This window comes from Cololabis saira, chromosome 12, assembly GCF_033807715.1.
Source record: "Cololabis saira isolate AMF1-May2022 chromosome 12, fColSai1.1, whole genome shotgun sequence".
NCBI lineage: Eukaryota > Metazoa > Chordata > Actinopteri > Beloniformes > Belonidae > Cololabis > Cololabis saira.
This window is the reverse complement of record NC_084598.1, coordinates 18419696-18442927: the sequence shown is the minus strand read 5'-3', so window position 1 is coordinate 18442927 and position 23232 is coordinate 18419696. Positions and strand designations below refer to the sequence as shown.

Sequence of the window (23232 nt, the reverse complement as noted above, 5' to 3'; positions counted from 1 at the left end):
TCTCTGTTCTTCATTCTCTCTGTCTTTTCTCTCTTTTCCTGCTCTGTCCAGCAGGGCTCCGGCAGCAGGGTCCCCCCCTTATGATCCAGGTCCTGGTCCAGGTTTCTTCCCTGCTAAAGGGGGTTGTTCCTTGCCACTGTTTGGCTTAAAGTTTTTTTTCCAGCCAGTGTTTGTTATTTTTATGTAATAATTGCTCCGGGGTCATGTTCTGGGTCTCTGGAAAGCGCCTAGAGACAACTTCTGTTGTAATAGAGGCTATATAAATAACATTTAATTGAATTGAAATCATGCAATCGGACAGCTGTGTGTTTCAAAGATGAGTAATGTTGCAAGCAGAACGAGTATAAAAGAATTTAGGTTCTTATCTGTTTTTCCTCATCTTTATACCATTGATCCTTGCTTTTAAGCAAAATATGTCAAAGATTGTTTGATCTGTCAGAAAAGTATGCATCCATATTCAAAGCTGGTTCATACATTCAAGTATCCATTCATAGTGTTCCCTTTAATTAGAATTAGCCCGTTTGTCTAGCGGAAGCATAATTACAACTTGCTGCAACCAGCACCATTTGCGCTAAACTGCTGCTGGAACCTTGTAAGTGACTTGGGCAATCAAGCATCACCCCATGCTGGAGATTATCAGCTAAGTCACGGTAATGAATGAAATTTGATTGAAACAGCAGCTATTAGTACTGGAAGCCTTCCACTCAATTTTCCCACTTCAATATCACGATCTAGCTCATAGCTCCAAAGTGACTGCATAGACAGGCCACCAAACACAGATGTAAATTATTTTAGGAATGTTTCTGGGTTATTTCCAAAGAAGAATAAATTAGTTTTATGTGGAAAAGCATGAATGGATGGCTCTCAGAATGCCGCCCGCTGGCACATAACTATAATTATAAAGTATCCTTAGGAATTTGAGTGCAAAAACACTCATCTTGTGTGCCTTCTTTTACTGACCTAGAGTGCTTTTTCTGCTTCACTTAAACAGGTGCGAGTGTGCTGCAGCCACAAATAGATCTCTGCACCCCCCACTTCCTCATCCACACATTTCTCAACCAGAGGAGTCTGGTCAGTTACATCCCAGTGCCTTTGAATAACCCGGCTATCTTTCCCTGACTGCTACACTTGACAGAAAATGTCTGACCTCAGTCGTTATGAATGACATCAGGGCTGTACATGTGGCAACTTCTAATGTCCGTCCTCAAAGAAACACGTAGTCTTTCTTCTAACCAGTGGGTGGCGATGTCATGTTGAGAAACCTCTGTGGACAGGACAAGGGCTCTGGTCTGTCGTACTTGCTGCCTGGTGACAGCCTGCTGCGGTCATCATGACCACCAGAAGTATTTATACCCACTGTGGCCTTTGTCACATTTACAGTCATGGCTGCTTTGAGCGATTTTTACAGCTGCAGAAACATTCTGAGTCCTGCTCTGATTTCCATCTGACCTTAAATTTGTACGGTGACATTCAGAAATGCCTCACATAGATGTGCTACAAAGGAGCAGATAAAGAGATGAAATCAGCAGGGCGTTCAGGGGCTAATCAATTGCGTAAACGGGAATCCTTTGTCTCTTTTTTCACAGCTTTGTCGCTTTTGCAGTGTTTACCAGAGCATGTCACCTCACATGGTTCTATTTTTAGCAGGAGGACTGTGTGGGTAGTATGTTACTGTGTTGGGGTGGGGCTGCTGTGAAGAGCTTCAAAGAGAAATAACGCTTAATGAACTCCACTGAAAAGATTCTCCTATAACTGTGCAAAAAAAGGCCCATATTTAGTAATGGTAGCAGTAAACAGTACACAACCTCTACATAAATACAGGAAATGTCCACAGTTGGGAGTAGCACAGTTTTAACGTTCAGTTTATTTCTAAAATGTATTTTTTTTTTATTTTATTGTTTTAATCACAGAAAGAAGTACACAAACATGTGGTTGAGTTGTAAAGTACAGGTTTGTACAGGCTGGCATCTAATTCTAGCAATTTCTCTGCCCACTCAGTCGTTTTAAGAATTGCACAAAAATGTCCAGGAACTGGTTATTCGTTCCCCACATTCAACTTTTAGTCTCTACCTAACTTGTAGATGAATGTGTGAGGAAACCACAGGACACCCACACAAAGACTTCACTAAGACTTCAGACTAAAACAGTCCCTCTTTCTCATGTGAGCTACACAGGTAAACTGAAAGCCTTTATATTTTTCCCTCTAGTGTTGAGGTGGGCGTATGTGGGGTTTTTTTGTCTTCTTTTTTTGCTGTTTGACGTGAACATCATAAACCAAGAGGAGAGCTGAGGCAGGGGGAAACCGGGTACCCATTAAATCACGATGGAGAACAGGTCAACTTCTGTTAAAACTACAGAATACAGCATCGCCCTGGGTGGAGGATGGTCTCCACCCAGTGAGTCAGTATTTTGTTGTGTTTGCAAGAGAGCTCATACGGAAAACATGAACTTATTTATCACAAATACCAGAAAGATTCAAATTAGTATTTTTTTTTATTCATCTTTTGGCAAAGCCGCTCTGATAAACTATTGTTTGTCTCAAATCCGCATCACATCTGCCCAAATGCCACACTACTGCAATTAGAACAGATTAGTATCAAATATAAAAAACATACCAATGAGCACTAATTTGTTCTATAAATTAATACTGTGGTGTGAAGCTACCGTTTCTGATTGAGCCATTAAAGCAGCAGAAAGTGACTTATGGACATGATGGTAAAGATTTCCACAATTCTTTGATAAGAATTAAATAGCATCACACCTACAAACAGTATGTGAATGCATCCTTCATGTGTGTGTGCATTGACCCAGAATAAATGAAACAGGTTAAATGCAAAAAGTATTTCAGCAGATAGACACAAATTATGTGTTTTTTGTTTTTCCAAACCAAGAAAAAATGTGAGTTATGTATTTCACCTGGATGTTTATCTTTGTCAAATGCAAAAGGACTCATTGCCAGGAAAACAACTGCCTTATACTCAGTAATACTGCCACCTCATCAAGAAACTCGTTGTTTTTTGTTTAAACTTGAACCTCCATGTCCAGTGTCCTTGAGTAGGTATGTGATATGTAAGCTCTTCTTGTAACTGAGATGATTTCTGAATCCGTGCTTAAGCAGTCAGATTACAGTTTGTTTTTTAACTTCTGCCTCAATGTGAACCCGTAATTCTTCCCAACAAAATATAATAAAGTGATCAAGCATAATTTAATTTCCACAATATTTAACAACTGTTTGCGCTTGAGTTTATATTTTTGGGAGACACTTTTCACGGAAAAGTATTCCATTTTCATAGGGAAGGGTATATATTTTAGCTAGCTGTAGAGAAGTAATTCCTTGCTTTCAAATGATGTTTCGAAAGATCAGAGGAGCTCAGACTTCATCTCCTTCAGTTCAGCCTTCATTTTCGATGCATCTGGGCAAACAGATTGTTTCCATCCAGACTGGGATTACTTAGTTCTAGTTACTGCAGTGATGTATCAACAGCAAGAGAGAAAAGCCTCTCTGACGTCGTCTGCCACTGATGATCTTTGATCATTCCCAAAAGATTCCACAGTCAACACATCTGTTCCAGCTTTGTTTCCAGGACTTGATGAGCAGAGGAAACATGTACTTTAATTACTTCTATTTTAGCTCTATTTATGCATCTGCCGCAACATCTTTCTCATGCTCACAAATTCTTCCCTAAATGCCCCCCCCCCCCAAAAAAAAGAAAGAAAACAACACTTCTATATAAAGTCCTCTGTGTTCCAAAAGCTCTCCTGGGCCACTACCACTCATTTAGTATGCTGTTGTATCAAACTATGACATCAGCCTTTTCTAATTGTTTCCAGACCAGGCGGGCCAAGTCTTCGTTTTATTTTCCATTTCTCTACACAGGCCTCAGTTGCACAGCATCCTGCAAAAAGCAGATAGTGAAAAGGGACACATGATGTCATATAGACGGAACACACTGATCCAAAAAACGTGGGACCAACTTTCCAGGACGCTGTCACTTTCCCTTTTGCTATCTTTCGCCCAGCTCTGCCTTTCTTCATTCTCCTTGCAACAGGAAAGTCCTTTTTTGTATTTTCTTTTTCCTTATCCTGATAGTATTCAGGTAGCACATCTGTGGGAATATACCTGATAACGGCATTTGTGTTGCGCTGACATGGGGGTGCTTCTGCAGCGTTGCCACCACTAATGTTTCTAACATTGTTTTCTCTAAAACAAGAATTAAGTAGAAAAAGAAAGGGGGAGTACATGTGGACTGAAAGGAATTGTGATGGAGAAGGAGCTGAAATGCAGAGACCATATGTATTGAGTTGAATAAATGCCGGTTTATGAGCGGAGAGTGGGCCTCTGCTTGGAATTCTCGATGACATCATGCCGGAGCAGAAAGCTGTGCAGCCAGAACTTAGATGGAGTGGGCCGACTAGACTGGGTCATAACACCAAAAGAAAAAACAAAAAAGGAAACAAGAGACATAGAGTCAGGCTTACTGAGTTTGTGAAAACATTTACTGCACAGCTTTACAAGGTATTCATCTAATTGCATCACTTCAGGAGAATTCTCCTTGATGCTTAATCTGATGCTGCCCCTGAGCCTCATGTTGAAACAATCATGAGGCTTACAAACATCACATGCTTACATTGAAAATGAAAACACGATATTATTACTTCATATCTCTTTCTCAAACAAATAAACTCCAGTTAGCCTCTCCCTGTGGTCCTCGGGCGAAACAAAGCCCTCGCTGAGACGAACCTTGATTATCACGCACTCGTTTCCAGAGTTAATGCCTGCCCGCCTGTTTGATGAACAAAATGATCAAATAAGAAGGATCTCAGTTTTGTTAAAGGAAGATCTTAAATTACCTTCATTGCCTTTTATTGTGTTTAAATTTCACTAAGAGAGGAGAGGTTGCGTGATAGGTGAAGTGTGTAAGTTGAGTCGCTTCACAAGGCGCTAGCAGCTGTAGCCACCGGAGTACAGAGCCAAGGTCTCAAACTGAAATAGATCTGTAGGCCAGTTACTGTCTGTGTGCACGTCTGCATACCATCACACCGCCTGAGTCACACGTTGCTGGTCACTTGTTCAGATACTTTTTTTCCTTGTGTGTTTTTTTTTTTTTTTTTTTCTTTTTGCTTTGTCTCTCAATCTGCATCTTTCATTTGAAACCTCAGATGAAAACAGGCGAGAGAAGCCGATTATTTCAGGGGTTCAGGCTGTAATTAGAAGCATCTTCCTCTGGAGACTTGTTTGTGGGTGTGTGCGTCTGTGTGCGTGCGTGCATCCGAGTGTTTGTGTTTGTGTTTGGATGATTGCTGTCTCTGTTAACCGGCTCCATGTGGGAGCCATTCCCCTCTGTTTCCTGTGACGGTTGTCATTAGATAGAAAACCGTTTTGACTTGGGGGCAGTCTACCCCAACCCCCTTTTCTCAGAGGGGTGATTAGTCTTAAGCTTGTGAAGTCGAGAGACAAGGCGCTGTCAGTTTAGGGTCTGCTGCATGTTTGCAGCTGGGTGAAGGTCCTCCAGAGTTTTGCAGGGATGGCGCCATATGAAAGCCGTCGATCTTAAACAATGCAGATTTGAAGGAGGACTTGGTAGAGCTAAAAGTGGGCAACTTCTACTCCGCCACAGAAAGAGACACGGTCCCCTCTGGCTCGGTTCTTAGTGCATATTTTAACGGTCACCTCTTAGCCCTGAAAGGCTCCATTAATAGAGCTGCTCTTATTTTTACCATCTCAACCCAGTAAGTCAGTTTTCTTCAGTGTAGAAGCAGACAAAAAAAAGTTTCAACACCATTTTCCTGACAACACTTTCAGACATTATGAATGCTTCTAATGCCGGTGTCCCCGTACTTTACCTTTTTATTATTTTTTCATTCCATCCCATTCCTATTTATCCTCCTTTTTACTCAGAACATGCATCTCCACCCCTCTCTTCTCTCTGTTTTTATTGCCTTGTTTCATCTAGTGTTTCATCTAGTGTTTCATCTAGTGCTCTCAGCTCTCACCATCATGTTTTCATGATATCATGTCTGGAAAACATTTACTTGGTCACCTGCCACCTCAGTGCATGGTCACCGTCAATATTTGAGATATTTCTTCCAAATCCTTCTTTCCTCCTGCCCAGCTCTGGGCCATCACACTTTCACACCCCTTTCCCTGCACCCCGCCCCCTTCCATACCGTTCAGGGCCTGGCAAAAAAAAAAACTGAACCCTCCTGTGTGTTCCAGCCTCCACCCCCCCGAACCTCCTACCAGCCCGGCATGTCGAGGACAGAGAGGAGGAAAGACAAAAAAGAAAGAGCTCAGTTTTTCTGTCAGAGATTAGAGACTGCCACTTAGCATTGACCATATACGCCTACCATCCATAGGAAGCTGCTTTTCAGAGGGAAAAGAAATGGGAACGTCTCAAAGAAGCAGAGAGCCATAAGCTAAAGCAGATGGCAGTTTTAAGATGCGAGAGTCTGCTTGAGAAACCTTTTAGGCACTTACGGGGACTGGTGAGGGGATCCACTGATGTTTCGGATACGTCGTCTTGTGAGCGCTGGCCAGCATGTGGTGTTTGCAGTGTAATTCAGAGAAGACCCAGTCGCTGCTGGAGTTGGAGCTGAACGGCTGGTAAGCGTAATGGAAGAGTGCAAAATCTGCATGTTTGTCTTAGCATGCGTTTTTGTTGCCATTGACTGAATATACATCTGGCTGTGAGACCTTGTAAGGCTGCGTTTTATGCACAGAAAGAAGCTGCTATTGTGTGTTGCAGATGTTTAAGATCATGAATTTTAAAGAATGGTTTGCTTTTCCACGTTTGACTCCCTTACAATGGAAAACGGATCACGTCCCCCTCTGAGTGTGTGGGTGCGCGTGTGCGTCCGTGAGTGTGTGCGCGCTATCAGTGTGTGTTAAGTATCACTGTACAGAATCCATCTGTGAGCTGGATTGCATTCCTGCAGCGTGCCGTGCCCCCCCCGGCTAACTCACCGGCCGTGACTGTTTACAGCTTCGTAGCTGGATGTTTAAGTGCAGGTGCTGAGCAGAGTGTGGAGGATAGATTATTTATTTATTCCACATAAAGACATTAGCTCTGTTGTTGAATTTTGGCAGGAGGAAAGAGGAGCGATGCCTCAATCAGTCAGGATGAGGCCTGGCGTTTCACATTGGAAAAGTATTGATTTGTAATTGCTTAACAAAAGATATCCTAAATGAATTAAATATTAATAATAACGCAGTCAGCCTTGTATGACATGGATGTTTGTTTGGGAGGGGGCGGTGTGAGGACAGCGTGTTTGGGCCTATCCTCTCTCCTGTTCATTCAGGATATGTGGTGTGAATAAAGCTCTTTGTCAGTCTTGTAACAGTAGTATTAACCCTGTTTTTTCCTCTGGCATCACATTGGATACAATCCTGGCAGTATTCTTCTTTCTTGTGTAAGAACAGGCATGCATCTGTGCAGGCTGGAGGGAGGTTCAAATGATTGAGGTCAGCAAAAATAATGTTTTTTTTTGTTTTTTTTTGGGGAATCATCAAAGAGAGAGTGCAAATTTTGGACTGTAGTTGACAGATAGCTGTTCTAGACATAATAGCAAATATTCTTTTTCTGTTTATTTTGTGGCATTATTGTCATATAAACCTAAGTTTAATTTTTACTTATGAACAGCCATTCATTGGAAATGAATGCAAAAATGTAAAAGTTCCATCAGGAAGGCTGCTCTGAATCCTGAAGCCAAATCCCTGTCTCGCACGTAACGCCCAGTTTAAAAATATGAATGGAAACGGCCAAAGCTAAACTCCAGGCTTCCAAACAGAAGTCCACAAACCAAGGTGTGACGTCAAAGCGGTGAGGCCTTTTTTCTTAAAAAAAAAACAAAAAAAAAACAATCTCTGTTCATTGACAGTCTTGAGGAAGTCATTTATACGTGTTCAGCTATTGGTTTCTGGCGGGATTGTCTGCCAAATAACAGTTTATGATTTATAAAGAAAGTTAAAGCTCACAAGCTGAAACAGACAACTGAGAGTAGTTACTCACGGTGGGCTGTAATGGGACTCCCGTCAGTTGTGGACTGTCTGCTCCACAGTCTCAGGAGTGGTGTTGTCAGTCTGCTGGCCAGAACAACTTTCCACTTTACAGCTGTGTCTCACTGCTCACTGCCTTTTTTGAAATTTTTTATAGCAATTGCAGAATCATTTATTATTCTGGTTATCTGGTAGTGAAGCAATCAAATTATTTTCCAGCAGGTTAGACTTACATTTATGTGTTGCTGTGTGGTCTATTGAGTATTTGCCTGAAAATGGATTCCCTTCACGTCTATATGCTGTGAGGACGAGTCTGCATCTGTATTTATGAGGAACATTCATTCACTTTGATAACGCATATAACATCTGCTTTTGTGGTTCTTGGAGCAAATGCCACTGCATGGAGGTGAGCAGTGGGATATGGAGGTGTCGTTTGATTTATACTGGAAGGATCAAGTTACTACTCATGTTTATATGCACACACAAAACCTTTCTTCTATGAACAGTAGGATCAGGGGAGGATGTAATGAGCTTTTATTTGCTTTGCATTAGTGTTATTGCTGATATTTTATATATTGTACCTTAAAGTCCCTCCCAAAGTGTAGGAAATGTGAATTTTCTCTGTAAGCGGTAGAGAAACTTCAGCATGTTTGCACAGCAGAGCAGTTTTGCCAGTGTAAATGGGTGTAATGTGTTCCTTGGCTATATTTCTTTCAAGCATACACAGGGAGACACTCAGTCCTTTCTGAGTACACTCTCACAAATCAAGAAAACCATCCCAAGAGCTAACGATGAAACTGGAGTCAAATAAATCTGTCTGCATTCATTCAATTATTCTTCAGCGTGTGCTTTGAAAAGGGAGCGAGCCGCATCTTTTCTGTAAATTTCTTAGAATTCACGGTTTGCAGTTTGTTTGGGATTTACATGGACTCCTCACTGCAGCTCTCCCAGTCTGCACTTCATTAGCCTCCATCTATTCCCAGAACTCCTGTAGATGTGACTGCTCTTCCTCTTTTCCGGGATGGAGGAATGTTTCTCCCTCAGGTCCGGCGGATGGAATGGGTTGAGGCCTGGGCAGGGGCCGAGGCCTGTTTGCTCAGGATGTGTTTGGGAGGGAAGGAGGACAGAATCTTACCCCCCCATCTCCCAAATCTGACTCACAGCCAGTCATGCTTATCCTATGGCAACATCAGAGGTAATGGGGGCTCCCAGTGGATGCAGAGCCCAGAGGGAGGGACCGTCCTCGCTAACCGTGCCAGATCACATTTCAAAGGCTGCAGAGTTATAATCAGGAGGTGGCCCAGAGGTGACGTCACTGTTCCCCTTTTACCTCACAACAGTTGTTCCAAAATCCTTATATCCTGTAGATGCGGCATATTCATACACTGTAAATGATGTCATACATTTATGTCTGAACCATTTAGACTCCCTTCTTTTCTACCTCCCTTTCAAATGTCGTCTGCTGCTTTAAGGCTCTGGCTCTTTTTCCCTCTGACATCTATTGCAGCTTAAAATATCAACTCTTAAATTTCTGGTCCTCCCTTTTCCTTCCATCACGAGGCAACAGACTTCACTCTGTAGAATATTTAGTGACCTCAGAGAAGAAAGCTTTCTTCTTTCCATGAACGCCCAGTCACTGTCTGGATAGCTGGTTGGCAGAAAGAAAATGGTCAAATATAACTGGCGAAAACCGGGGTGAGAAATGCAGTTGGACTGTTGAACTTGTGCCTTTCTGGATTTGATGGAATGAGACGGTAAATCCAAACTCAAATCTTTGTCTGTTTACATAAATTTGAGAGGGAGGAAAGGGAGAGGGAGGGGGAGAGAGAGAGAGAACACTTCCTGTTCATCTATCCATATGAAAAATGAAAGTTGAGGTTCAGGAGCTTAAGGGTTATATAAAGTAGGGATGGGCGGTATGGACTAAAAAATTTATCACAATAATTTCTGGCATTTATCCCAATAACGATAAAAATGACTATATAAAAATACTAATTTGACTCCACCTTTGTAACTATAAACCTATCTCATCATCATTTCTTTCTTTCTTTCTTTCTTTCTGGCTCATTTCTTTCTTTCTTTCTTTCTGGCTCATTTCTTTCTTTCTTTCTGGCTCATTTCTTTCTTTCTTTCTTTCTGGCTCATTTCTTTCTTTCTTTCTTCCTTCCTCGCTCATTTCTTTCTTTCTTTCTGGCTCATTTCTTTCTTTCTTTCTGGCTCATTTCTTTCTTTCTTTCTTTCTTTCTTTCTGGCTCATTTCTTTCTTTCTGGCTCATTTCTTTCTTTCTTTCTTTCTTTCTTTCTGGCTCATTTCTTTCTTTCTTTCTGGCTCATTTCTTTCTTTCTTTCTTTCTGGCTCATTTCTTTCTTTCTTTCTCGCTCATTTCTTTCTTTCTTTCTTTCTTTCTTTCCTTCTTTCTTTCTTTCTTTCTTTCTGGCTCATTTCTTTCTTCCTTCCTTCCTTTATCGTTTTTACCGTGAGATGCCAATTTCTTACCGTGGGGACTTTTTTTGACGGTATATCGTGAACGGTAAAATATCGCCCATTCCTAATATAAAGTATTTTAGCTTGTCCTAGTACTGCAGTCTTGTGGAAAGAAAACTTTAATGTTGTTCCCGGGTCTTTTGGAGCCCTGAATCCTCAGTTACCGGGTCTGGTCTGGTGTAACAGCTTTCAGCCTCTATTGGTCTGATGTTCAGGGCCTGTTTTTGTGGGTGTGATTGGTGTTTCATTGCTCTCTTTCACACAAGCCCTTTCTAGCCACTCCTGCCCTGATGTCAGCCAGGACTCAATCCATGATGCTTCCTCCTCCTTCTCCACTTCCTCATTGGATTTCTGCTGCCCTGGGAAATCATGAGCTAGAAGACAAACAAATAAGGCCATACCCTGTCATCTGGATTAACAGGGTCGGGGGGGTAGGGAACCTGTACATAATGAGAGGAAATGGGCTATTGGAACAAGATGGTTTTGGACTAAGATGGAGAATATGTACAAGCCACCCCAGTGAGGGGGGATACCTCAAACTGACTACGCTCATTTTTAGGAGGTCTGAACATGCTAAAATTGAATAATCCATATACGTAAAACAAAGGTGTCACTAATCACCACCAACCTGATGAACTAACGACTAAATGTGGGTCTGTGATGGGATTATTATTATTTCTTAATCCTTTCCTGCAAAGTCATGTAGAAGTTTCACTTTTGTCATACTGCTTTGTGCTCTTACTTCCTTTTAATCGTGGATTTATCCAAGTGAATTATTAAACATCTTCTGAAGACATTACAAAACCGCAGATGACTCTGCACACCAGCAATGACTTTCAACTCCAGGGATGACAGTTTTGCTGGTTTCTGTGTCAAATTATTGGAAAACAAGTGTCCCTATATACAATGAGGTAGGACTTTATTGCTATCTGGTGTTGTTCCACTAGTATAAAAGCCTTCTGGCTTGGCCTTGTTTATATCCACTGGTCCAACCTTGAACACAGCACATACCTGCTACGCTGAGGAAGTCAACAAACACTGATGGTCTCGTGTGTCATGGTCGTGTTGGCTTACCTTAAATGGGGCTTCTCCTCATTTGCAGATCAGAAGGTTGTTTGCATATATTGGAAGTGAACTGCTACCACCAAGACATCATATTATTTTAATGTGGGCATCCTAACTTGGAAGCTGACTGAAGATTTTCTTTGTAAAGCAAATTCTTGCTTTCTTAAAGGTTCACTTAATTAATTGGGTTCTGATCTTCTTTCCAAGAACCATAATCAGCTGCAGACCGTACAATAATCAGCTAGTAAAAGATAACAGAGTGCTGTCCTCGTGCCCTGCCGGCTTTATTGTCTTCATTTTTGTTAGTATCATAGCAGAGGCCACGCTCAGCAAACATTGTAATTGTTATTCGTCTATGTGTTATTTTAACAGGCTCCTCAGAGAAAATAATAATCAATAAACAAAAATGGATTATTACCCCCCCCCCCCCCCCTCGCACATGTGAAGAAAGTTGGATTTGTCAGTGAAAAATCAGTTTATCAGCTAATCAGTCCTTGCATGTATAGTTTTTGATTATTGGTATTAGCACCCCAACATCTTTTTTTATTTAATTGTTAATTGTTGCTAATCCGATATGTTTCCTCAACATTCTTCGTTTCTCCTTTTTCATTTCTCTTTGAAACTAAAAGGAAAACCAAATCCATGACATTTAACGTCACCTGATGGTGCTTTAAAATCAGTAAGCCAAAAACTAGGAGTCAAGCACATTCGGATTAAAGTTGAAACCACAGGACAAGAGTGGTATATCAAATAATTGAAAAAGATTTGGTAAAAATGAAAATGTGTGGTGGTGTAGGAATATATATTTAAAAAAAGTTGTTGTCACTATTTTAGGAAAAAGGGAAAGAAAGGATTAAAAAAAACTTTTTTGAATATTTTTTTTTTTTGTTAGTAATTCAAAAATAGAAAGAGAGAGAGCGTTGACTTAATGACAAGTGTGCGCCGAAGCAGACCGAGCCACACGATAATCTCCACTTCAGCCTGGGATCTGTTTTATCAATAGTAAGTTTTACTGGCCTGCTGTGCTAAGTGACCTTTAGTTTCCCCTTTTCACTCAGCGTTGCTCGCTATTGGCTGGCAGGCTGTTATTGCTGAAGGTTGATTTCGGTCTGTCTAATGAAGGAAGTGGATTGTGTACACTGTTTGGGTGTGTCGAGTCACAGTTCAAACACATTTGGTTGTGAGTGAGCACGCACTTTATCATGGAAGAGACGAAATGTTAGAGCGATGATGAACAGATCTGCGCCTCATTCGGCTCTATCTTGGATTTTTCTGAGGGATCACTGCAGTTGTATTTACTCTGTCATTCAACTATAAACAGGACTTTGTATCATGAATTGGAACAGTATGTCGTCGCTCGTGCAAACATGATGTAATTCCCAGTTGACTCTGATTGGCCCTAAGCTGGCATAAACTTTGGTTTCCTGGAGGAGCCTGTGTACTCTGGACTTTACTTGACTGAAAGAATGGTGGACAAGATTTGGAGGAAGAGTTGGCACTTTTTAGAAAATAGACGGTCTTTTCGCAATAAGCAGCCGTCATGTAAGGCTGCAGAACCTAAGAGTGTGTGAGTAACCTCTATTTTTTTCCTTTGGTTAAAATTGTATCACACAAGGACAGTGGATGAGTTTAATGTTCTTTTGAGAGTGTTTAATAAGGAAGTTAGAGCCATAATGAAGCTGCTGTCATTATCGCAGTCTGAATTTGACTTCTGTAAATCCATTTCTGTGTGCTTGTTGTTATACTACAAACAAGAGTACTAATAATAATAATAATAATAATAATACATTTTATTTATATAGCGCTTTTCAGGGCACTCAAAGACGCTTTACATTAAAACAAAACACATAATACAAATTACAATACACAGGAACAGTACATAAGGACACAACATGACACAGGACATTCATCACACATTAAAAGCTGCTCTGTAGAGGTGAGTTTTGAGATGGGATTTGAATGCTGGGAGGTCTGTACAGTACTGACTTCAATGCCTCATTTTAAGCCCCTGGAGCTGAACTACTTCCCGCTGTCCACAATCTAACTTCACTTCATAAAACTTTAATCACTTTTATACTTTGCTATTTCATGACATGTCCTTATAAAGTCTCACACTATTCCCTTTCCATGTGTTGCAGTGTGGAAGGGGATGGACGGCCCAGTGAGAGTGGCCCTCCCTTGGACGGTGGAGCCAGCTATGGCCAGGGGCCGGTGACTCACGGCTCAGCCATCAGCCCGGACCGTTTTGACAGCCATCTTTACAGCCACGGGATCCAACCCGGGCCACAGAGGCCCCGCCGGCCCAAGCTGCAGCACTCGCAGTCCATCCTCCGTAAGCAGGCTGAGGAAGAGGCCATCAAGCGGTCCCGCTCGCTCTCGGAGAGCTATGAGCTCTCAGCCGACCTCCAAGATAAACAGGTATCCCATAAACCAAGTTTGTTTAGTTGGATTAATTTGTTTAAGCAATATTTTCATGATAGGATATTTAACACACCCTTTTTAAAGTCATATAAGTAATTTGCATCGAGTTTAATCTAATGTAGAAACAAATGCAAGAGATCTGGTGACTTATCTCTGTCATTCATGAGTTTGAATTTACAGCTCATCTACAGCTAAGAAAACAAATTAAATACTCAAACGGTGGCACAATTTCCTAGTTACTTTTCTCCGTGTGTTTGCTAGGTGGAGATGCTGGAGCGTAAATATGGTGGAAGATTCATAACTCGGCATGCAGCTCGCACCATTCAAACGGCCTTTCGTCAGTACCAGATGAACAAGAACTTTGAACGCCTCAGGAGTTCCATGTCAGAAAACCGCATGTCCAGACGCATCGTCCTCTCCAACATGAGGATGCAGCTCTCATTCGAGGGCCCTGAGAAAGTGCACAGCTCCTATTTTGAAGGCAGACAGGTGTCCATGACGGAGGATGGCACCCCGCTGTCCATGGTGCAGTCTGAATGTGGAGACCTGGACGTTCACCAGCAAGCAAACATGGCATCTCTCCCAGCGCCGCAGAGCGACCTGACGGACGCCATCACAGAGCTGGAGGACGCCTTCTCTCGGCAGGTCAAGTCTCTGGCCGAGTCCATAGACGACGCGCTGAACTGTCGCAGCCTTCAGGGGGACGAGGGTCCGGATCCCGAGCCCATGGGTTGCTCCGAGGTGGAGGGGGAAGTATCTTATCAGGTGAAGCCCCACCGCAGGGCAACCGGGCGGATGCGGGACGAAACCTTGGCATCCTATAGCGACGTTACTCTGTTCATCGACGAGGAGGACATACCCCCGTCTATTGCTCTGTCGAGATCAGCAGAGCAGCAGTCCAGTACAGAATCAGACTTACGGTTGAGGTCAGTCAACTCTTCTCAAGAGTACTGGCCTATCGACCCCAAAGATGAGGGTCGTGACACAGACACAAGCTGCCGCAGCACTCCTTCCCTGGAGTGCCAAGAGCAGCGTCTTAGAATGGACCATCTTCCTCTGTTGACCATAGAACCTCCTAGCGACAGCTCGGCGGAGCTCAGCGACCGCTCCGAACGTAGCTCCGTCAAACGACCACCCGTGTACGAACCTCACGGCCACATCGTCACGTCGTCCCAGGCGAGCCCTAAACACATTTCCCACGGACCCCCGCCGAGAGCTTCGTCTCGGGACGATGACGCGCCGCTACGCCACCGCCACCGACAGCTAGAGAGCCACCTGGCGATCAACGGCTCGGCAAACAGACAGAGTAAGTCTGAGTCTGACTTCTCCGACGGGGACAACGACAGTATCAATAGCACATCAAACTCCAATGACACCATAAACTGCAGCTCTGAGTCCTCATCGAGAGACAGCCTACGAGAGCAGACTCTGAGTAAGCAGACGTACCACAAAGAGACTCGTAACAGCTGGGATTCGCCCATCTTCAGTAATGATGTTATTCGCAAGAGACACTACCGCATCGGCCTCAATCTCTTCAACAAGTAGGTACTCTGCGCTCATGGGCAGCAGTTTGATCACGGCTTGTTGTGATTGCCAAGGAAGTGGACTAGATAATGGAGATGCCTTCAGGAAAATGTTGAAACTAGCTACATTTAGTTCATTATGTAATGCTTATTTTATTATTATTTCAGTATGGCCAAGTTAGATCCATCTTAGTGATATGAACTTTTCTTTTTTTTTTTTTTTTTTCCACTGTTTTTAGAGAAACTTTCCCTAAAGACTAATTTACAAAAACACACAGGGATTCATATTGTCTCAATTAAATGACAACGGCATATTACGGATTAGAGGTTTAATGAGAGAGTATTTGTTTTAGGGCTTTCGTAATGTCTAGCAACAAGCCGGCTCATAATGAGGATTCGTCGTGGGTAATTGGAGCAATGGATCATTTTACTCAGTTAATGATGTATTCCTTGTACCACTAAATTATCAGCCTGCTTGCTTCAACAGTCATGAACATGATTTTTCCGAGACAATTTTGAAGTCTCTCTGCATCGGGAATTGCAAATCTAACCTGCTGGTGTGTGTCGGACTTTTTGCAGGAAGCCTGAGAAGGGCATCCAGTACCTCACTGAGAGGGGATTCATTCCCGACACACCCGTCGGTGTGGCTCACTTCCTACTTCAAAGGAAGGGGCTCAGCAGGCAGATGATTGGAGAATTTCTTGGCAATCGACAGAAACAGTTTAACAGAGATGTCTTGGAGTAAGTATAATCGTTTCCCCCCCATCTCTCCTGAGTATAGGTAGATTTAATTAGATGAAAGTAGAATTAACTGAAAAATTATTTCAGTTGAAATCTATGTTTAATGTCAAGGATCCTTTCAAGTGGATGTGCACATTTTCTGAAGAAAAGAGTCTTTGCTCAAAGATCTTGCTGCTAAAAATGAACATCAGGCCACACATGACCATAATTCTCTTTCTTTACTCATCAAAATGTCCCGTCTGATAGACTCTGGGCCAAACTGTTCTGTTATTGATGTCAGTTAATTAATGGTGAGCAGGGAACTGAAGATGTGTTATGTTTATAACTCTAATTTTTCTTCTTTTTATGTGCCAGCTGTGTGGTAGATGAAATGGACTTTCAGGGCATGGAGTTGGACGAGGCCCTCAGGAAGTTTCAGAACCACATCCGTGTCCAGGGTGAAGCCCAGAAGGTGGAGCGGCTCATTGAAGCCTTTAGGTGAGGCCGCACTCGTCTAATAATAGTCAGAATAACAAAATGATTTCATACCTAGAGCTTATGCAGAATGCTATGATTTTTAAACTAATTATCTATTTATCAAAAACAAAAAAAAACACCCTCATCATTCTTCCTCACAGCTGTGCCCTAGATAATTGTTGGTACAAAGGAAAACCTGTTGCAACTTTACTTCTGCTTTCTCCTGACAGTGTTGAAAACATTTCGTCACTATGAGTACGATTCGATTGTGTTGTGGATGTTTTGGGTTTTGTTCTTTTAACACTGACTTTGCTGTAATGTCTGCAGCCAGCGCTACTGCATCTGTAACCCCACCGTGGTGCGGCAGTTCAGAAATCCCGACACCATCTTCATCCTAGCGTTTGCCATCATCCTCCTCAACACTGACATGTACAGCCCCAATGTCAAACCTGAGAGGAAGATGAAACTAGAGGACTTCATCAAGAATTTAAGAGGTAACGGGACAACAGCTGAAACAAAGCACAACTTCAGAATCGGATACTATATATTTCTATAGAGTCAAACCTGATACCGTACATTTCACATATCTTCAGATTTTATCTGAAGGGCCCTTTAGATGGTGAAAACCTTAAGTTGATGGTATAAAATCCTGCAGGAGAGGTGATTATTCCATCGCTGGCTGCACACACTGCAAAGCATCCTGCTTTAAATATGGTTTCACTTATTAGAAAAAAGCCATTCTGACTTAAAACCCATTAAAAGGTGTCAATTCTCACGAAGCATATTGATAAAACTGGTGTTTATTGTAGATTTCAGCTATAATACTAAGGGGCTAACTTCCTTTTTCTGTTAAGTGTTGCATTAGATCTGGACCTTTTTAAAGTTGTGGACGGGTGGCTTGTTGAATGTTGCTAATAACTTGGTCTTTAACTGTAGAGGAAAATGAGTGTATGTATGCATAGACTGTAAAGTATGTATGCAAATACGTGTTGTGGAGGGGGGAAGGGGATTATGACGACCAGAGCAAGACCTGAAGCTTTAATTATAAGATGAAATAAACCCATTCAGACTAAATTGTATAGTGACTCATGTCCTGGTTTTCAGGTGTGGACGATGGAGAGGACATTCCCCGGGAGACGCTGGTCGGGATCTATGAGAGGATCCGTAAGCGAGAGCTCAAGACCAATGAAGACCATGTCTCACAGGTGCAGAAGGTTGAGAAGCTCATTGTGGGAAAGAAACCAGTGAGTATTATTGATTATCCCTACACTAATGTTGCAAAGACGATTTCTCACTTTTTTGCATGTCATTCGGACATTGTTAGTCTTTTTTTTGTGAATAGTCATGGCTAAAAAAAAACAAAACACACCTTACATTTAGTCAAAATGATTGAGTTTAAGTAACAGACGGAAGCTGAAGATTTCTTAAAGTCATCTGTATTGTTGCGTGACGAAGGACAAGCCTGGGGTTAGTCCTTCATGCTGGTGATTTTTACACACCCGAAGCCCTTGAGAAATGTTGCCCAGTGCTGCAGTCTGATTGGGGGGAAAAAAGAGCCCATGCTGCCATATAAGCACACTCATGGTTGAAGAGGAAGAGGTGATTGCAGTGCAGTTACACAGAGTCACTTCTGTATAACTGGCTCCCATGAGTGACTGTCGTGTTGGTTCAGGAAGTATTGGTTTATTTCTACACAAAGGACCCAAATGCTTTACAAATGTGGTTATAATTGTGCTTCTAGCTCACAGGAGTGAAAGCAGCAACATCCCTGCATTATTCTGCAAGCGGTATCATTTCTGCCAAGTGTGAAGGTTAAAAGTGTGATTAACTCTTAACTGCAGCCTTTTTCAGTTGCTGTTTTTGCTCAGACTGTTTTAGTGGAACAGAATATCTTTTACTCTACCAGTAATAATTGAAATCATATATAAATATTCCTTCTTACACACCTCAGCTACATAATTAAAGAAGACCTTTGGTTAAACATTTAAATGTCTCTCCGTAATAATTGGATCCAGGAGTCATGCAATGAAACAGATTTGACAGCAAGAAAAAAAGATTGCTGTTCTATAAACAGAACCAATGAAAGGAATATGTCTATTTATAGATGCACAGAATTCAAGGGCAAGTGAGAGAGAGAGGTACTTGTAAATAATCTAAATGTAACAGCTGGCTGAAACATCTCCTTTGTCTCCTCTTTTTAGATTGGATCCCTCCACCATGGCCTGGGATGTGTAAGTAGTCCAGATATGTCACTGGTCACTGGTCATGCCCGACTTCCTGTATCTTTAAAGGAGCCGTCTGTAAGAAATGTCCAAAACTGGTACAAAATATTGTTGAGCGGCGTGTACCCTCCCCCTCCTCCCCCCGACCAGAGGTTGCCAGGTAGGCTGCAGAATGCAGCAGGAACGTAGGCTGCCATGGCAATAAAAAAAACAAATCCTTGTTTTATTTCGGACCTTGTCACGACGTAACTCGGATTCATAACGAGGCCTTTTAGTTTTTGGAAAGCAAGAAATGTTTTCATCCAACACGTTCGTAGCGGCTGCTGCGATAATTAGAGCCGAGCTGGCAACCCGGATGCCGAAACAATACTGACTTGGTGATTGGGAGATAGGTGGAGGGTGGAGCTTCAGAAACAATACTGACTTGGTGATTGGGAGATAGGTGGAGGATGGAGCTTCAGAAACAATACTGACTTGGTGATTGGGAGATAGGTGGAGGGTGGAGCTTCAGAAACAATACTGACTTGGTGATTGGGAGATAGGTGGAGGGTGGAGCTTCAGGCCAAAACAAAAAATGACAACATCAACATCAGTTGAGGGCTGCAACTCCTCTTTTTAAACTGGAATATCCTGGCTTGAGTGCTGTTGTCAGTGACATAAGTATTTGAAATGAACATGATTTTTAAACGTCTGTTGACATATCGGGGTCATTTTATGATTCGTTTTATTATTGCTCTTACATACAGCTCCTTTAACAAACTGCATGGCTTCTGTTTCGTATTACCCTGTAGACTGTAATGAGCTCTGAGGTGTTGGTGTCTGTGCTGCCTTGTAGGTGCTGTCGCTGCCCCATCGTCGACTGGTGTGTTACTGCCGTCTGTTTGAAGTACCAGATCCCAACAAGCTGCAGAAGCTGGGCCTGCATCAGCGGGAGATCTTCCTGTTCAATGACCTCCTAGTGGTAAAATCCTTCTCATCTCTCTTCTACTTTCCTCCATCCTTCTCTCCTCTGAAGACCAACCTTTTATAACGATTTCTCTACGCAATTTCAGGTAACTAAGATTTTTCAGAAGAAGAAGAATTCTGTAACATACAGCTTCAGACAGTCCTTCTCTCTGTACGGGATGCAGGTCATACTGTTTGAAAATCAGTGTAAGTGTTGCTCTAAGTGTCTCAATTCAGTATTTATCCCTGTTGCATGTTGGCTGACAGCATTTATATCACAAGGTTTGATGAATCACAACACATCCAGTAAAAATGGAGGCTCAATATTGGGTTGTTTATACTGTTTATACTCTGGACACTTCGGGAACGAGTTATTTGGTTTGTTTTACCTCCGTTTTGATCTATGATTGATTGATAGTTTCTCTCCCTCTCTGTTTGCCATTACCTCAGATTACCCAAATGGAATAAGACTGACATCAGCGATACCTGGTGCAGACATCAAAGTGCTCATCAACTTTAATGCACCCAACCCCCAGGACCGCAAAAAGTTTACGGATGACCTTAGAGAGTCCATCGCAGAGGTCCAGGAAATGGAGAAATACAGAATAGAGTGTGAGCTGATGTGTTGTTTTTTTGTTTTATTTCCTTCATACTCCCATCTTCCTTAGGCTGTGTTCATTCCGAAGTGAATCGTGGTCCTCATCATTTGACTTCTGCAGTCTAAAAGGGTCATAAAGTTCACAGGGGACAATGGATTGTTCTGGACATTCAGAAATGTTTATTACATGCAAAAGCAGGATGTATGTCAGTACTGGACTTCTCATAAGTCTCAGACAGCGAGAAGCACTTCAGTGCATGATGGAAAAGCTAATAAATATCATTCTCCTACCAGAGATGTAAAACCACAGCCACTTACGTCAGTCTTTCCACGGCCTCTTTCCACAGCTGAGCTTGAGAAGCAGAAGGGGGTGGTGAGACCCAGCATGTCGCAGAGTTCCGGCCTGAAGAAGGAAGCTGGCAATGGTAGCATGAACCGCGCCAGTCTGGACGACAGCTATGCCATGGGCGAGGGCCTGAAGAGGAGCGCCCTCAGCAGCTCGCTGCGAGACCTCTCTGAAGCAGGTATGACCAAAAAGCTCTAGTTTTTACCAGCCGTGAAGAAAAAGCACTCTCCTTCAGTCATCCGCCTCTGTGTGATGATACCAAGGGGATAAAAATAGCAAAATGTTGTTCCACAGCACCATACATTGATTTTACAGTTCTCCCCCTTTAAATCCATTACCTCCCTCATGATTGGATGGTTTGGTCTGGAAGGTGTTTCCTTCAAACATTAACTTTTGTTCTTGCCGTACTTTGTTTTAGAGAGACTTAATGACGTGTTTACTGCGTTTCACAGTTCAAAGACTGATCCCAGACCTGTTTAAGAGAAGGTTTATGGTTACAACTTTCCCTAGATTTGTCCTCTCAGAGATTAATGCACTTGACAGGCAGTTCTCATCCTGCTTCATTTGGATGACTTTTCTTTTTGAACATCTCCAGTGATGTTTTAGTTGTCACTTTTTCTTTTTTTATGTAGCACTTTTGTATTCCTTAGTTTGTTTTTATCCAGACATTTCATAAAGATGTGTTCTGTTTTACTCAGAAATCATATGCCATCTCCTCTTGCATATAAGCTTATACTGTATGTGCCATTCTTAAACAGCAACAAGTGGCAGATTAAGCCTCAGCCTCGGCATTAACAGTCATCCCATATCCATGTACAGTATATCAGTGTAACGCAGCCTCTGACGCTGCAGCAGGAGTACATTTCATTCATTTCAGATAACAGCTATGCGGAGTTATCAGGTGATTAACCTGATAACACAATGAAATCCAGTTAGGCTCCGGTTCACAGCTGGTAGCGTGATATTCTTTGTTCTTATGATCAATAACTGAGGGGGAAACAATAGGACAGATAGCAAAGAAGTCCATAGTCGTCCCTCTGCCCTCCTGTCTCTTGTGGGTTGTTTTGTTTTTATTTTAATGCAGGATGTGGCATGTTAGTGGGGTCATTTATTTTGTGTTATTGTTGGGTTTTTTTGTTTTGTTTTCTTTCTTTTTTTTTTTTTTTTTCCTTTTCCTACCATATTCCATTTCATGTGTATTTTACTGTCCATACACATCAGGTATTTTCCTGTTCATGTGTAATTATTGGTCATATATCACTGGCTGAGTGTGCCTGACAACGGCAGAAGTGCTCCGTCCACCCTCAAACGTGTATCTGCCAACACATTCCACGTGCAGCAGCCACTGAATTGCTTTTGATGTGTTCTTCCTGTGTTACTGACACTGAGACCGGCTTCATGCCAACCCTGTATGAAAATCTTGTGCCAACATTAAAAAATGAGTGAATCAAGACAAAAAAAAATAATTAATCTGTCAATATTTTGCTTCAGCATCGGCCTTGTGACAGGATTTTAGAAATAGGCAGCAGCCTTCTGGTCAAACTTTATTGTGAACGTTTGTCTATTGGAGTTGTTGCTCATGGAGTCAATATTTACTGAGATTTATGTTAATGCATTCAAAATTCCCAAGCAATGACAGACTTAGCCTCCTGTTAGACGTGCGTTTTCAATTTTAAAATCTGAAATTTAAGTTAATCTTAACCTTTTAACCTGAGTGAAAAATGTGACCTCACAATAAAGAAAAATCACAGTCCCACCTTTTAACCAGAACCTTCTCAGACCTGAGTGGCCTCTCTCCTTCCCGCCCATAATTGGACCTTACAGTCACAATCCACTGCACTGCCCCCTATGGGACTGGTGGGCGGCCCAAACGTCTGTAGTCGATCCAGAAGTGCTGTCGATCTCTAATTTCTAATCGATCTCTAATCATGGTATTGCATGTCTCGGGCAGGCAAGCGGGGGCGTCGCAGCAGTGCAGGATCACTAGACAGCAATATGGAAGTAAGTTGGAAGCAGCTGGTATCCAAGCTAATCTCTATGTGATGATGTGCACTGTGAAACACACCATTTATTTTTGGTCTTACACCTTCTTTGCTTCATAGACTCAGTCCATTTGTTTGGATCATTTATTTTTCTACCTGGGATGCCTTATTACCTGCTTGCCTCAGTTAGTGTGCATGCATGGGATGCCTGCCTCTGATCCTGCCCCTTTGTTGGAAGCTAGGGATCTCCTGTTTTGGTCATGTTATATGACCAATATACACTTTACCTTCAAACAAGCATGACTGCCACTAATGCCTCCTCTGATCCCTCCCCTTGTCGCCTGTCTCTGTCTTTCATTTAATCACGAGGATTTCATTTGGTTCTTCTCTTCGGCAGGGTGGTAGCTCTGAAAGACACTAGGAGCTCTTCATTTCCTGCAGCCTTATTCCCT

General features: G+C 42.3%; 1 protein-coding gene across 8 annotated transcripts in view; it reads left to right on the top strand.

The window, feature by feature from the left end:
• The window catches only part of LOC133457016 (IQ motif and SEC7 domain-containing protein 1-like), a 107047-nt gene that overhangs the window by 79230 nt on the left and 4585 nt on the right, over nt 1-23232 (top strand). For 5 of the 8 annotated variants that reach the window (XM_061735821.1, XM_061735822.1, XM_061735823.1 and 2 more), the window contains 12 exons: nt 13685-13964; nt 14229-15508; nt 16070-16231; nt 16586-16708; nt 17015-17181; nt 17792-17931; nt 18889-18918; nt 19745-19870; nt 19962-20061; nt 20305-20466; nt 20800-20976; nt 22750-22799. In XM_061735821.1, coding sequence (XP_061591805.1) covers nt 13685-13964; nt 14229-15508; nt 16070-16231; nt 16586-16708; nt 17015-17181; nt 17792-17931; nt 18889-18918; nt 19745-19870; nt 19962-20061; nt 20305-20466; nt 20800-20976; nt 22750-22799 — 2797 coding nt within the window. Of the gene's footprint in view, nt 1-6249; nt 6605-12672; nt 13114-13684; nt 13965-14228; nt 15509-16069; nt 16232-16585; nt 16709-17014; nt 17182-17791; nt 17932-18888; nt 18919-19744; nt 19871-19961; nt 20062-20304; nt 20467-20799; nt 20977-22749; nt 22800-23232 lie in introns of those variants that run through there. The other 3 variants (XM_061735828.1, XM_061735824.1, XM_061735829.1) reach the window with 3 other exon arrangements.